At 43.3% G+C, this 16,695-nt stretch overlaps 1 protein-coding gene across 1 annotated transcript in view; it reads right to left on the bottom strand.

Moving 5' to 3' along the window:
• Positions 1-1,864: 1,864 nt before the first annotated feature.
• The window catches only part of LOC129750841 (signal peptide peptidase-like 3), a 76,676-nt gene continuing 61,845 nt past the window's right edge, over positions 1,865-16,695 (bottom strand). Inside the window, exons 2-6 of the mRNA XM_055745938.1 lie at positions 14,310-14,865; positions 14,117-14,239; positions 13,397-14,045; positions 13,211-13,331; positions 1,865-3,301 (exon numbers count right to left, since the gene is read on the bottom strand). Coding sequence (XP_055601913.1) covers positions 3,233-3,301; positions 13,211-13,331; positions 13,397-14,045; positions 14,117-14,239; positions 14,310-14,565 — 1,218 coding nt within the window. The 5' untranslated portion in view covers positions 14,566-14,865 and the 3' untranslated portion in view covers positions 1,865-3,232. The remainder of the gene's footprint in view (positions 3,302-13,210; positions 13,332-13,396; positions 14,046-14,116; positions 14,240-14,309; positions 14,866-16,695) is intronic.

Genomic DNA, 16,695 nt, shown 5'->3' with positions numbered 1-16,695 from the left:
AGCGGATGACGATCTGGGACAATCACAGCATTTGCCATTCACGACCTACTGGAAATGGGAGCTCTCATTGCACTTTGCTGTAGTGGTCTCAAAATTGGACACGTGACGTTTCTTCATAAACGGTGCCAATCGCCGGGAGTTTTCAGAATGACTTGAATTCGGTACACCAATCGTAGCCGTGGATACTATCCAATGGGTATTCAATTCCATTGACGATTGCAGCTTGGTTTTCCTTCCGGGTGCATCGTGCAGGTCAGACTCATCAATTTTATGTTCAATTTTTATTTTACGCTATAAGTTCCGTTCATTATGACAAAAGCACTCTGTAAGTCCTGTCCGTATTGCTCCGGGATAAATGAGGCTCGGGTTTCTAAAATGCCATATTCGGAAACCTTCTCCGAGATCGGTAAAATTGTGAAAAAGTATTTTGGAAAATAAAATAAAAAGGAAAAATTAACAAAAATATTGTCTTTATTAAATATTTATAATCCCTTTTCATATTTGGTTCAACAAATGAAAAAATCCCAAAAAAATCCCTGCCGCATGACATGCCCCAAAATTAAGTTGCAAAAATGGCATTGATTCTCAAGTTTGGGAAAACCTCCTCGAACTTAAAATAGTCGGGAGCCAGTTTCATCCGATTTTGCGGCATAACAACTTGGTTTTGGGTTGTTACGGCCTAGAGTGTTCGCTCAAATTTAGAAGCGACGCGTCAGTTGTCAGAAGCGACGCATCGATTCACTGTACACGGAGAAAAAAAGCAATTTTTATTTGGACTTCTTCATCTCACGATTTTTTTTATTTAGGGGCCGTTCAGATACCACGTGGACAGAAAATTGAGATTTTTTAACCCCTCCTTCCCCTCCGTGGACAAGCGTGGACATTTGGCAAACCCCTACCCCCCTCCCCGGATGTCCACGTTGACAGATTTGAAATTTGTTTTTTTTCTAAATCTAATTGGACAGCTAGAAAACTGTCCACTTATTGCCATTTTGTTATTGAGTAAGCTGAAAAACCGAAAAATCGTTTTATTTTTAGAAAATCATGTAAAGAAGATAGTTAAAAAAAAGTGTACTTGAAAATAATTCTAAGCAATTAGATGCAGAACTTTAATGAATTTGCTTTCAAATATCTTCAACCTTTATTTTGAATGTAAGTTTCTGCAAAACTTTTATATACTACTGAAATACTAAGGGTTTTTTTTCAGTAGCAAGAAAAAAACCATTTTTTTCTAACTCAATTTACCGCTTATTAAAGTCAAAAAGACAGTAAACAAAATCTGTCTAACCGGTTCAGATTTGGTTCAAATTCGGACAGTTTTTCATCTGATTTGGGTACGATTATCGTTTTGCCAATTTAACGGACCAAAATTGGACCGATTTTCCGATCTGGGATTTTGGCCTATCATCCCTGTTCGGAAAATTTGGTCAGACGAACAGAGAGCACGAATTTTTCGGGTCGGCTGTTTTCGGGTCTGGGAAAGTGCTCCATCCCATATTGAAAACCGGGCCACGAGTCTCGTTCGATTGTCGAGTTGATTCGTGCTTTGTGGTGGCACAACTTTTTGGAAGAGTAATGTAAACGAATCATTTAAAGAAATTCTATGAAATTTTCCTGCCGTTTTGCAGACTTGTTAAAGATTTTCAATCGAAATAAAAGTTTGTTATAGGATTTCTTGAAACAGAAAATATACTTAAGCCCTGTATAATTTTTTGAACTGTTAATCTGATAATCGAACGAAGCTCAAAGTTGTCTTGCAATTTGCAAAGAAAGAAAACGGCAACAAAGACACCACATCCTCGCATCCTACTTCAATTTCTCAAGGGACACCTGTGATATTCCACCAGCATGGCACACAAATGAATGTTCAAAAACGCTTTTATTTCACTATTTTAAACAGACTTTTCTATTTAAAAATAAAAAAAAAATCATGAAGTATACATTCGAGATATTTTTATATAGGCAATTACACAGAGAGTGCGGAAATAAATCAAAATTATCACATTTTGTTTATATTGTTTGTTGTTCTAACAGTTTCACTTATTACACAGGGGATCAACCGCGGGTTAGAGTATTGCAGCTAAATGTATGTTTTTAGGTGAGATGGGATGAGATGTCTTCAAATTTTGATGTTCAACTATTTGGATGTCTTTGTTTTGGAAAAAAATGGTTGCTCTAACACTGAGAGGCTAAAAATTTAAATTAAGAAAAAAAGAACATTCCGACTTTTCTCCAATTGTAACCTGTTTGTCCGATAAGTTTACGCCAACACTAGTGTTACTAATAATTTGACTTTCTGGTGCCATATTTGTCTTACAGGCAGGCTGGCGGAGCAGAATTTTAATGTTGATTTTGATTGAGGTACCTTACATTTTTTTTGTTTGTTTATTTGGTGAATTCGAAAAGCATTTTCTATTCGACACTGACGACATATGTATGAAGAAACTTAAATGAAGATTCGGAAATACGAGTGATTGCATATTAACTGTTTGATGTAGTTTGGTTGGTATAAAGTTAAATCGCGGAAGTCTTACTTCTCTGACGTTCGATAAACTATATAATCTGAACCTGGAAAGTCTGGCTTACATGGTTGAACCGAAAGTATGTGCTTTGATTGAAACAGACCAAACAGATATTTTTTCTTTCGCTAGTCTTCGGAAATGATAAAAATTGATAAAAACATTACAAATCTTTTTATCATTGATTTAATTTTTACATTCAGCATTTAAGCCATAACTGGATTCGTAGCGTTTGTTCATCATGTACCGTTTCTCTAGTATTCTTGGCATAAAAGAATGTTTCCTTCCATCTCTGCCTGGAGCCGATTAATTATTTTTTGTCTTTTTTATACTCTACATTTCGCATATTCAACGTTGTCAAGATATCATCTTGTAGATCAAGTTGTTTTTGCTTGCTCTTTTTTCCTTACTAAATACACTCACATCAGAAAGGGATTCTGTTTATCTTAGCACTTACATATAATGTATATATTATACTTATGAGTACTTATTTGCTATATGTAAATCCTTGTTCTTTACTTAATTTGTTCTCTAGAGAATTGTTTGTTTGTTTTTTTTTTGTTCTGCGATCCATTAGAGAAAGTTCAACATCTACATGCATAATGAGTGTTTTTGTTTTCTAATACTATCTTGATGCTTGTGGTTGTTCTAATCTGCTTTCCGAAACGGACCGAACGCGGGCGCAAAGCGCAGAGGGTATTTTAAATGCTGACTTAAACCTCCAACTGTTTGGATGCTTGCTGTATGATGAACGGTTCGCTCCACATCCGCCTCAAGTCGCCCTGTAATTGAAAAAGTTGGTTGTGTAAATCGATTAAAGCAGAGATGATACCTACTATTGTTTAAAACATATTGTATTAAATCATTTTTTCCGTTTCAACCTTGGAAAAAATCTGTTATTGAAAACCTCAACTAAAAAAATGAATAGATTCCCGTAGTAAATCGAAACTAATTCGAGCTCTTTTGATCAAATTTCCATCTGAGAAACCGCTCGATTAAAATCTTGAATCGTACAAATTTGGGATACTCTTACTGACAGAGAATTTCAATGTTTTTTGACAGCATATTCCAGGTGGATTTTTCGGAAATCAGGACATGCAGAAAAAAAATCAGGATTTTTCAGGATACCGCTCATTTTGATAAGCTTGCATAAATATTGGTGGACTTCAAATCAAAGTTGGTTAGAGGTAGCTGAATCGAAGAAAATGCGTCGAGCCAAATAAAGGGTATAGTTTTGGATATTGTTTTGCTCGCCCAAAGACAACAAGACATGCAGAGCAAACTCGACGACCTCACCGAAAGCTCCAAGGCAGCAGGTCTCAAAATCAATGTCGGAAAGACCAAGTCGATGGAAATCAACACAGAAAATCGTTCCGATTTCGTGGTAGCTGGACAACAGGTTCAGAAAGTGGAGTGCTTCCAATATCTTGGCAGCCAGATTACGCCTGATGGTGGTACCAAGAAGGACATCGAAACCCGGATCAGAAAAGCCCGATTTGCGTTTGCGATCTCTCTACGAACCAAAATCCGAGTCTTCAACTCAAACGTCAAATCCTTATTGTTGTACGGATGCGGAACTTGGTGCACATATGCGGTGACGAGTGACGATACGAAAACTGCATGTTTTTGTGAACCGCTGCCTGTGGAACATCATACGCGCTTGGTTGCCTGGCAACTGGATCTCACTGGATCTGTTATTGAAAACGTCAACTAAAAAAATCAATAGATCCCCGTAAATCAAAACTAATTCGAGCGCTTTTGATCAAATTTCCATCTGGGAAACCGCTCGATTAAAATCTTGAATCGTACAAATTTGGGATACTCTTACTGACAGAGAATTTCAATGTTTTTTGGCAACAGATTACAGGTGGATTTTTCGGAAATCAGGACATGCAGAAAAAAAAATCAGGATTTGTTGTAAGCAGTATTCATGATTTTGTGAAAATTTTTGGTGAGTTTGCTCAAAATTTTGTATATTCAAATTTGTTGGAAGATTTAGTTGGAAACTTTCTGAAATCAAAGCAATCAAGATATCAAACAACCGTTAGTTGTCAGTGAAAACTTTTCACTTTTACTTTAGTTACAAACCACACTTCGTAGAATAAAGACCCTTCAAACCATTCTGTGTCCCTCATTATTCAAGAGGTTATGGGCTCCCCTGCTAATACTGTTTGCGGAATTCCGCAGTTCCAAGGTGGACCTGATTTTCAACACTGGAGTTTCCGGGTTAAAATGTACCTGGATTCGGTTGGCGTCCTAGGAAACCTGACGGAGAATGCACCTGCTATGGCTATCGAGAGGACCAAGTTTGAAGAGGCGGACCGGAAGGCAAAGGCGTTAATTGTCGGTTTCCTGGCAAATGAATGCCTGGAAGTGATCCGGGAGAAATCTACAGCAAAGGAGATGTGGTCGGCACTGGAGGCGACATTCGCGACGAAGTCGATCGGAACGCAGCACCTCATCCGGAAGCAATTGAACCGTTTGAAACTGAGGGAAGGCGAACCGTTAAGACCTCATCTGCTAGTGTTTGATGACCTGGTCCGACAAATGAAGACGGCCGGCGCAAGAGTCGATGAAACTGATCAAGTCATTTTGTTGTTTCAAACGTTGCCAGATTCATTTGATCCCCTGGTAACGGCGCTGGAAAACATTCCTGAAAAAGATTTGACAATTGACGTAGTCAAACAACGCCTACTGGCCGAGGACATGAAGCGGATGGAACGTAGCGAAGGTCATGGAGAACTGAAACTAGCTGCTTTTTCGGGTGAGAAGACCAAAAAGTCATCCAAGTTCAATGGCAAGTGTCACAGATGCGGAAGGCGAGGTCACCTCAAGAAGGATTGCCGTCAGAAGTCTGCAGGTGAAGCTAATTCAGCAAGCCAGAAAAATGCAGTGAGTTTCGTGGCCAATCGAGGTGGTTCCAAGCAATGTGGCGGCAAGTTGATATTCAAGCTCGATTCGGGGTCAAGCGATCATTTAGTGAATACAAAGAACGTTTTTTCGAAGCTCCAAAATTTGACTCAACCGATCATCATCAACGTGGCGAAGGATGGAGAATCAATTGTCGCTCGTAAGGCTGGAGCTATCAACGGCGAAAGCAACAAGCAGTTTCCCATCAACATGAAGGAGGTCCTCTACGTTCCAGAGCTACGCGACAACTTAATGTCGGTGAAGAAATTGACAGCGGCAGGCATTGGTGTCAATTTTTCCGGAAAGGTTGCGTTTCTCAAGAAACAAGGACATACTATCGGCACGGCTCATCTTAGAGGAGGTCTATATGAACTGGAAGTCAAAGTCGGAGTACCTACAGCAAATCTGTGCAAGTCTGAAGCCGATGAGTTGTGGCATCGACGTCTCGGCCACTTGGGCCAACAAGGAATGCAGGCATTGATGAGGAACGGCCTGGTTACGGGTGCCGATTTTCAAGGAGAGCAGCTGAATTTCTGTGACGCTTGTGTACAAGGGAAACAGTGTCGTGATCCCTTCAGCGGAACTCGTCAGCGAGCATCTAGGGTTCTAGAAAGAATCCATTCGGACGTTTGCGGGCCCATCGATCCCCCGGCCTGGGATGGTTCCAGATTTTTTGTATCCTTCATCGATGACCATACGCACTTTGCAGTCGTGTATTTGATGCGAAAAAAATCGGAAGTTTTTGGAAAGTTCCAGCAGTATGAAGCGATGGTCACAGCAATGTTTGGCACCAAGATTTCAAGATTGACTACTGACCAAGGCCGTGAGTATCTTTCTAATGCGCAAAAGGACTATTATTCCAGAAAAGGCATCCAACTCGAGACGACGGTGGCGTACACTCCTCAACAAAACGGCGTGGCGGAAAGGTTCAACCGAACCATAGTTGAGAAGGTCCGTGCGATGCTTATCGATGCGAAGGCTCCCAAGCAGATGTGGTGTGAAGCTGTCCTAACTGCAGTTTACTTGGTCAACCGAAGTCCGACAGCAGCTCTCACCAAGGCTACTCCTGCTGAGTTTTGGTACGGAACTAAACCTTGTCTAAAGAAGCTCCGTGTGTTTGGGTGCAAGGCCTTTGCTTGGGTCCCGAGTCAGCAGCGTAAAAAGCTAGATGCCAGAAGCCGTGAAGTTGTCATGGTTGGTTACGCGCCGAATGGTTACCGGTTGTGGGACCGGAATTCAAGAAAAATCGTCATTGCTCGTGATGTGAGGTTTGACGAAAGCAACTTTCCGTTCGAGAAGTCTCCCGAAGATAAGAAAGTCAAGCCGCTGATGGTGGTATTCCCTCACGAGCAAGAGGGGGAAGTTGACATCCAAGCCCTAGTTGCTAAAAGACGTTGTAACGGCGTCTGATGAAGAAGAAGAGTCAGATGAACCTGATTTTCACGAACTGACTGATGAAGATGGACTTTCCGACGAGACTGACGATACCGGAGCGCTCCCTTCGCAATTAGAACAGCTCGAGGCCGGAGGCCAAGCGTTGCTGAGGCGCAGCGAACGGGAGCGCAAGCTCCCCGGTAAGTTACTCGACTTCTTTACTGGGTTTAGTGCAAATTCTGTCGCCTCGAACATTACAGACGTTCCGGAAACCTTCAAAGATGTCGCGACCAGAGACGACCGTGAGGAATGGCTGCGTGCTGTGGAGGACGAACTGAAATCCATGGATGCCAACCGTGTGTGGAGGCTCGAAACTTGTCCATCGCATGTGAAACCACTGAGGTCAAAAGTGGGGTCTTCCGAATGAAAGAGAACGAGAACGGCCAAGCAGTACGATACAAGGCACGCCTCGTGGTAAAAGGGTACCTGCAACGCCCCGGAGTGGACTACGAAGAGACGTATGCGCCGGTGGCCAAGCTCACGACGATTCGAACGGTTTTGGCGGTTGGAGTGCGCTACAGGTTCAAATTCCACCAAATGGACGTTAAAACGGCGTTCCTGCATGGAAATCTGCGTGAGGACATCTACATGGCTGTACCAGATGGGTGTTGTGGCTCCACGAAACATGGTTTGCAAACTCCAAAAATCGTTGTACGGGCTGAAGCAATCACCACGCTGCTGGAATGAAAAATTCAACGTGACAACTACTGAAGCGGACAACTACTGAAGATTGACTACTGACCAAGGCCGTGAGTATCTTTCTAATGCGCAAAAGGACTATTATTCCAGAAAAGGCATCCAACTCGAGACGACGGTGGCGTACACTCCTCAACAAAACGGCGTGGCGGAAAGGTTCAACCGAACCATAGTTGAGAAGGTCCGTGCGATGCTTATCGATGCGAAGGCTCCCAAGCAGATGTGGTGTGAAGCTGTCCTAACTGCAGTTTACTTGGTCAACCGAAGTCCGACAGCAGCTCTCACCAAGGCTACTCCTGCTGAGTTTTGGTACGGAACTAAACCTTGTCTAAAGAAGCTCCGTGTGTTTGGGTGCAAGGCCTTTGCTTGGGTCCCGAGTCAGCAGCGTAAAAAGCTAGATGCCAGAAGCCGTGAAGTTGTCATGGTTGGTTACGCGCCGAATGGTTACCGGTTGTGGGACCGGAATTCAAGAAAAATCGTCATTGCTCGTGATGTGAGGTTTGACGAAAGCAACTTTCCGTTCGAGAAGTCTCCCGAAGATAAGAAAGTCAAGCCGCTGATGGTGGTATTCCCTCACGAGCAAGAGGGGGAAGTTGACATCCAAGCCCTAGTTGCTAAAGACGTTGTAACGGCGTCTGATGAAGAAGAAGAGTCAGATGAACCTGATTTTCACGAACTGACTGATGAAGATGGACTTTCCGACGAGACTGACGATACCGGAGCGCTCCCTTCGCAATTAGAACAGCTCGAGGCCGGAGGCCAAGCGTTGCTGAGGCGCAGCGAACGGGAGCGCAAGCTCCCCGGTAAGTTACTCGACTTCTTTACTGGGTTTAGTGCAAATTCTGTCGCCTCGAACATTACAGACGTTCCGGAAACCTTCAAAGATGTCGCGACCAGAGACGACCGTGAGGAATGGCTGCGTGCTGTGGAGGACGAACTGAAATCCATGGATGCCAACCGTGTGTGGAGGCTCGAAACTTGTCCATCGCATGTGAAACCACTGAGGTCAAAGTGGGTCTTCCGAATGAAAGAGAACGAGAACGGCCAAGCAGTACGATACAAGGCACGCCTCGTGGTAAAAGGGTACCTGCAACGCCCCGGAGTGGACTACGAAGAGACGTATGCGCCGGTGGCCAAGCTCACGACGATTCGAACGGTTTTGGCGGTTGGAGTGCGCTACAGGTTCAAATTCCACCAAATGGACGTTAAAACGGCGTTCCTGCATGGAAATCTGCGTGAGGACATCTACATGGCTGTACCAGATGGTGTTGTGGCTCCACGAAACATGGTTTGCAAACTCCAAAAATCGTTGTACGGGCTGAAGCAATCACCACGCTGCTGGAATGAAAAATTCAACGGACAACTACTGAAGCTGGGATTCGTTAGATCACGCCACGACTATTGCCTATACATGAGGTACAAGAAAGAAGATGAGCTGTACATTATTTTGTATGTCGACGACCTGCTGATTGCCGGAAGGAAGTTGGTGTCAATCCAAAAACTCAAGAAAGAGTTATCAGCAATGTTCGAAATGACTGACTGCGGTGAAGCTTGCCATTTTCTCGGAATAAAGTTAACCTACGAGCAAAATGCAGGATGTCTGTCGCTATCACAGGAAGCTCAGGTAAGGAAGTTATTGGAGCGATTTGGTATGGCCGACTGCAATGCTTGCAAATTACCCATGGAGAAAGGACTACAACTGAGCCGCGAAGGTCCAACCACGAAGGAACCGTATCGAGAGCTGTTAGGCAGCATTATGTATACCATGCTATGTGTACGACCGGACATCTGCTTTCCGGTAGGATACATGGGACGTTTCCAGCAGAATCCTACGGAGAGCCATTGGCAGGCCCTGAAGCGAATCGTCCGATATTTACGAGGAACGCCCCAACTTTCTCTGAAATATCAACGTGACGAAAACTCGGAAGCTCTGATTGGATTTGCGGACGCAGACTGGGCCGCTGATTCAGAGGATCGTAAATCGGTGAGCGGTTTCACGTTCAAGGTCTTCGGTTCAACGGTTTCTTGGTCCAGTAAGAAGCAGACGACGGTGGCGATGTCTTCAAGTGAAGCAGAATATGTAGCCCTAAGCGCAGCAGCAGCAGAATCCATCTGGTTGTCCGGGCTCCTCGAAGACATGAAGGTAAAGGATTTCAAGATGCCGGTCACCATTTACGAGGACAACCGAGGTTGTATCGGTATGGCCAAAAATCTCGAAACGAAGCGAACCAAGCACATCGACGTGAAGCACCATTTTATACGAGACCATGTTGCAGAAGGACGATTGCAGATCGAAGCCATTGGAACACAAGACCAGTTGGCCGACTTGTTCACCAAAGCTTTGGAAGCAACCCGTTTTCAAGAGCTGCGATCCATGCTAGGACTAACGGATTGAGAGGGGGTGAAATCAAAGCAATCAAGATATCAAACAACCGTTAGTTGTCAGTGAAAACTTTTCACTTTTACTTTAGTTACAAACCACACTTCGTAGAATAAAGACCCTTCAAACCATTCTGTGTCCCTCATTATTCAAGACTTTCTTTATAATTTCATAGTAGCCGGTGTTGGTGACGCTACTTGAGGATTTTTTTTTGCTGGAGCAGAGTTTTTGCTAGGTGTAGTTGCAGGCGTCGTTAAGCGCCATCGCGGGCGTCGTGATCCGCCATTGTGGACGCCGTGTTTGGCGGTTTCTTTGTTGTTTTTGGTTGGCGAGGAATTTGTTTGATTCAGTGGTGGGCAACAGTTTAAATTTGCCATCAATTGTTTAGCAGGCTTTGATAGTCATGTCGATGTTTGGCACTATTGACCCATTTGTTCCGGGAACGTCGTTTTCCAACTACGTTGAAAGATTGGAATATTTCTTTTCTTCCAATAATATTGGAGAGGAAAAAAAGAAGGACATTTTCTTAGGGTTTTGTGGAATGGTAGTGTTTGACGAAATCAAACTTCTGTTTCCGGCGGTCGATCTCAAAACTTTGTCTTATGAGAAAATTACAAAGAAACTTAAGGAGAGATATGACAAGAAAGATTCGGAACTTCAGGCTTATGTTCGATTTAGGAACCGGAAGCAGGGTCCGTCAGAATCGAATGAAAATTTTATATTAGCAGTTAGACTGTTGGCTGAGGCTTGCGAGTTTGATGGTTATCGCGATCGAGCCATAAGGAATCAACTTGTTATCGGAATCCAGGATAAGGAATTAAAAAAGCGTTTATTCAATGAAGAAAATCTAACTTTGAAAACGGCAGAGCGGATGATCAAAAATTCAGAGAGGATTTTTGATCATGAAAAATTCATTGATGTTGAGAACATAAACTATGTTAAATACAGACTGGGAGATCGGTTCAGTAGATTTGATGCTAGAACATTTGATGGACGTATGCCTCAAAGAGACAGATCGTGCAGTAGGGAGAACATGAGATGGAATAGATCAAGATCCCGTGGTAATGCAAATGGTAGAGGAAGATACGCGAATTTTAAGTGCAATTATTGTGGAGAGCTAGGCCATGTTTGGAAATCATGCTTTGAGCGCAAGAAGGATCAGAGAAACAAAGTAAATTTTGTCGACGTAAAGCCTAAGGAGGGACAGAAGGATGTGCACGATTATTTTAAGCGGTTGAGAGTGGATTACAGCAGCAGTGAAGAGTCAGATAGCCTTAGGGGCGCATGTGGTCTTGGTCCACAGGGGGCAGATCAGAGTAGCGAGAACTGAACCTAGGCGCAATGTGGCGTTTCAGTTTAGGCATGCAACCGAGGAGTCGAGAGAGGGGAATTCGAGGGCGCCTGGAATCAATGGATCCAAGAGGCGTCGTGAGGAATCAGAAGAAGAAGAGGAGTTCCGAGGTTTTCCTTCATCTCCAAGTCAACCCCCTCCCGCCAGAAATGAGATGCATCCTGGACGAATGTTGAATTTTGAAGAACCTTTGGAATCGTCGGTGATAAGAAAATCCTTGAGAAGAAGGAAGTTGCTGAAACACAGTGATTATATATATTTCTAATTTTAAAATTTTTTGGATCAATTCTTTTAGATGGAAGTTTTTCTTGCATTAGTTGTTTTTAATTGTAAATCCAGTAGTTATTAATATTCGTAATCTTGAAAGGGTGAGAATTGTTAGGAACCCAATTTTCAGTTCCAAAGTTTTTGCGTATAACCGTTTAGCTCTCTAAAACAAAACAATGGTTTTTGCGAAGTAGGTTCGTGTTTTGCAGTTTTCACGATTTGTACCTAGGAAGTTTACTTGTGAAATAAAAGTGATTTTCTCGGTCTATTTGTTCCTGGGCCCTACTGAGAGTAAGTAACAATTTTAAGTCTTGTGACCTTTATCCGAAAACAGTCTTATTTTAAACACACCACAAAACAGAGGTCCTGAAAACAAAACCGATTTCACCGCAAACTTGCAGGATTACAGTCTGATCTTGTGGCACTATGAAATCAAAGCTCGAAATCAAGTATTCGAGCAAGAAAATCGAAGATCGGCTATATTGGGCTTGGTGGACTTCAAATCAAAGTTGCTTAGAGGTAGCTGAACCGAAGAAAATGCGTCGAGCCAAAAAAAGGGTATAGTTTTGGATATTGTTTTGCTAGCCCAAAGACAACAAGACATGCAGAGCAAACTCGACGACCTCACCGAAAGCTCCAAGGCAGCAGGTCTCAAAATCAATGTCGGAAAGACCAAGTCGATGGAAATCAACACAGAAAATCGTTCCGATTTCGTGGTAGCTGGACAACAGGTTGAGAAAGTGTATCTTGGTAGCCAGATTACGCCTGATGGTGGTACCAAGAAGGACATCGAAACCCGGATCAGAAAAGACCGATTTGCGTTTGCGATCTCTCTACGAACCAAAATCCGAATCTTCAACTCAAACGTCAAATCCTTATTGTTGTACGGATTCGGAACATGGTGCACATATGCGGTGACGACACGAAAACTGCATGTTTTTGTGAATCGCTGCCTGCGGAACACCATCCGCGCTTGGTTGCCTGGCAACTGGATCTCACTGGATCGCCGGTGTCGCATTAGAAATCGAGATTCGGGAACGTAAGTGGAGATGGATTGGGCACACGCTGCGAGGAGATGAAAACGAGATTTGTAGAGAGGCGCTCGACTGGAATCCAGATGGGCATTGAAGAAGAGGCAGGCCCAGAAGCTCGTGGCGGCGTAGTCTAGCCGCTGAAATCCGCACAGTTGACGAGAATTTTGGCTGGCAGCAAGTGGAGACGCTGGCTCCGGATCGCCAGCAGTGGAGATCTGTTATCTCAGCCCTATGCGTCGGTCAATCGGCGCCGGACCCTTAGGTAGGTAGGTAGGTAAAAAAAACGGTGGGTCACACGATCTTCGAAACTCAAAGTCCGAAAGAGGATGAATGTCCATGATAAGTAGGTGAAATTTCAATTTCAGGAAGACCCACCGAAATTGTAGAACTGCGAAGTCCAGATTGCACAGCGTATTCGTTAAAAACACACAAATTTAAATGAAGAGTACAAATGATCTTACTGTGAAACCCCCATTTTCAAGGTTTATCTAGCGCTACCTAGCTTCTGGATCCGTCAGTTGTGCTAGCGATTGTTCGACATCGTTTGCCAATGTAACATTTATAGAACCTTTGATAGGTGTGAGAGCAGAGAAGAAAAATACTAGAATGCCAGACTCACCTTCAGATATGCCATGGTCAACAGAGGTAGCAATGTGAACGGTACTAGGTACAGCAGTGCAGGTTGAGCTGCCTTGAATACTTCCGAGCTAACGGTGGCGGTTAGTAAACCGAGGAAATAACTGAAATTTGAATAGTTATGAGATTAAAAATCAATGTACACCGTAGGCAAAACATTTGAACTTACCCTAATAAGGAACAATGGAAATAAGTAAGTCTAGAACCGACTCCTCTCGGTGGTGGAACGCCCGCTTCGGCCGTCTGGGTGCACTGAGATTTTTTGTACGCGTCGTAACGCAGCACGAAACACAGCAACAGGCCGGGCATTACAATGTCGCCCAGACCGAGCATCGAGAAGTGTCCGCTGTTGTGAATGCTAGGAAATACCAGCTTTCCGGGGAGATTCAACTTGGGCGGTTCCCTTACGATACCGCCGAGATTCAGCTTTCGTGCGACGATTCCAACCGGATTATCCGCCGGTCGGGTTGCTACCTTAACCATGACGTTTGTGCTAAAAATGTACGACGAAAAGAACACCCAGAACACATCGTAGATGAGCAGCCCGGTCAGCAGCAACGTGGACACCTTCAGACTGGGCAATCGGACGAAGGCTATGAACGCTACACAAAGGCCCATGCCCATGGCATCCATGAGCAACCAGTGTCCGGTCAGAACCCAGATGCAGACTATGGATACGGCCAGCGAGAAGCTGAACAGTTCGGCTGCCGTGAAGCGTCCACAAACGCCGAACGATATCCGATTGCCATCGGAACATGGCCGTATGATGTACTGACACATAGGGAGGAGTAGAAAGGCCAGGGCAACGGTGGCAATAACTGGAATGCAACAGAGAAAAAGTTGTATTCGAAAACTTTAGGGTTCCGATAAAAAAAAATTTATTACTTACTGGCTGTACAGACGGCAAAAAGCATTTGCATGGAGTCGAAGAAGAAAAACATAACCAATAGAGAGATGGAGGCTCCCAGCGGAAGACACAGGGCGTGCATCGTGTCCAGCGTTGCAAATTTATCTAAAAAATACAGAAAAAAAACAAAAAGTTTTCATATTTTCACACGAAAGACAATCTTTGCCAAACTCACTCTGTTCCGGTTGTACCGGTTCCCCGGTGAGGAGGTTGTTCATGCTTTCGCTCTGCCGTTTCTTCTCCTTCTCGCGCTGTTCCTGTTCCATGTTCAGACTGCGAAAGCTCCCGTACACGATCAGCAGCATCGAGATGAGACAGGTCGAGACGCGGGACGAATCCATCACGGTGTAGGAGGACCACTGCTGCTGCTGCGATTGTTGTTGCTGAAGAAAATCGTCTTGCTGCGAACCGGCGCCAAATCCTTCCGACATGGCGACTCGGCAATTGAAACCCTCGAAAGAGTTTTGCTTGTTGCGCGGTTTGGTATCGGGGGATTTCTCCTCGCCCTAGGTATGCCTCTCCGAAGCCGGTAGAACGGAAGATTCCTTCCGGTCCGGTGTTCAGGAAGCAGCAACGAACAACGTGGCCACGTGTGGGACGTTATAATTCTAAGGTGCGACACTACGAAGTTGGCACAGGCGTGTCCAAAAAGCGCTCAGGCGCTTTTCGCCTTTAAGCTGCATTTGAAGTACATTGCCTCGAAGGTATAGATCGGGTCGAATTCAGACAAGCTGGAAATAAATAAAGTTAAATGTTAAATCTACGATCGGCTATCAAGGTTTCCAAATGAGTATTGTTAGTCAAAACATTCGGTGATGAAATATCTATGTTGTTGAATTTGGTAATAAGAATCGAGCATACTGCAAAGTAATGCGTGTCATTGTGAAAAGTGTTGATAACCTGCTATCTCCATATTCAGTCCAAAAGTGTCGAATTGTCAAATTTTCGAAGGTGATGGAAAGTATTAGAGAAACATGAGCTATCAAAGAAAGAACGTATGCCGTAAATATCATGAATTTTTCGAAAAAGATACTACGGCTCACCGGCAGGACTTGAACCCGCAATCTCCACTTCAGTACAACGGCGCTTTAGGCAATTTCACCACGGTGAACATGATGAAATCGACCGACACGAGTGTACACATCGAGCTCTGCCGATCAACTGCTGGCTGGACCTTCTATCGAAACACCATCCGTGATCTTTTTTTCCACTATTGATCTCTTTTGTTTCTCTATAACTACTACCCAGAGATGCCAATGTGCCTGATTTTTCAGGCATTGCCTGATTTTTCGGGACTCTGCCTGACAACCTGATAAGCCATTGAATTTCCCTGATCTTTGAAAATATGCCTGATTCTGCCTGATTTTTGCGAATGTCATGAAAAATGGGTAGTAAGGAACTGGAGTAGGTACCATAACTGAAGTGAAAAGTGAAAACGTGGCTGAATCAAAGCGATCGAAAGATTCCCGTTAATTCTTATTCAAAAAAGGGAATAAAAGAGAGTTTTTCGACCGCTTTGATGCAGTAAAATTATTAAGTGGGGTGATGACCAAAAAAAAAGGTCATCACTTTGAGCGAAATTTCCGTTACTTTAACGATGCCTGATTTTTATTTTGCCAGCTCCCTGATTTTTGAAAATGAATATTGGCAACCCTGCACTACCACTACCCTCCACCCATCGACTCGGGATTTTATCTGAGCCAGCACATGCTGCACATGGTCGATTGCTTCCGGTTTGCCGCAACTTACGGTCTACGGTCAGATAAAGAAGCAATCAGTGCTGCTCAAGGTTCTTTAGATATTTCTTTCTTTGATAGCTCATGTTTCTTTAATACTTTCCATCACCTTCGAAAATTTGATTATTTTCAGGTACAAAGATGTACCGAGACGAATTCATAAGTCATAACATTAGTATTGTGTCGAATTGTCTATTGTTTGTAAATGTTTTTGTCAGCTCAATTTCAGAAACCTTTCTTCTACGATATTTAGCTTTTGAATAAACTTCAATGTGCATTACAAAATTTAATATTTACGTTCATATTTCAATGCTTAAGTTCGCAAACAAGTTCCTAGCAATCGAAAGTCCCGTATTTACTTAAACTCGTGAATTATTTTCAATGCTCTAGCACTCTAGTTACAAAGGGGACCTTAAATTACCTTCTATACGACTTGATGATTTTGTAAAAAAGTTCGAGAAACAATCAAATTTGTTGCCTAAAAAATTCATATTGCTTCTAGTAGAAAAAAATTACGAGCTTTTTGACTTTTTTTTATTGCGCTGAATCCAAAATATGCAATAAGTTATTTTCCCATCAGCTCTCGTTTTTTGAACTAAGATTTAGTTCATAGAATCGAACTCCGTGGGCATGGTAAGAGGCTCATTTATATCACTTTGATATAAATGGGTATGCCTTGTCGCGCAAGATCTTAAAGAATCGAATAGTGATAGTATCACACCAGATCTTGCGAACACGAACGGATCACTGATAAACACCAGTGAAACGGAACCTACGTGTTGGCCCCACGGCTTTAAACAAACGTCTTACCAGTGTTCAATATGG

The sequence above is a fragment of the Uranotaenia lowii genome, chromosome 3 (genome assembly GCF_029784155.1).
Source record: "Uranotaenia lowii strain MFRU-FL chromosome 3, ASM2978415v1, whole genome shotgun sequence".
Classification (NCBI taxonomy): domain Eukaryota; kingdom Metazoa; phylum Arthropoda; class Insecta; order Diptera; family Culicidae; genus Uranotaenia; species Uranotaenia lowii.
This window is presented reverse-complemented; position numbering and strand designations above follow the sequence as displayed.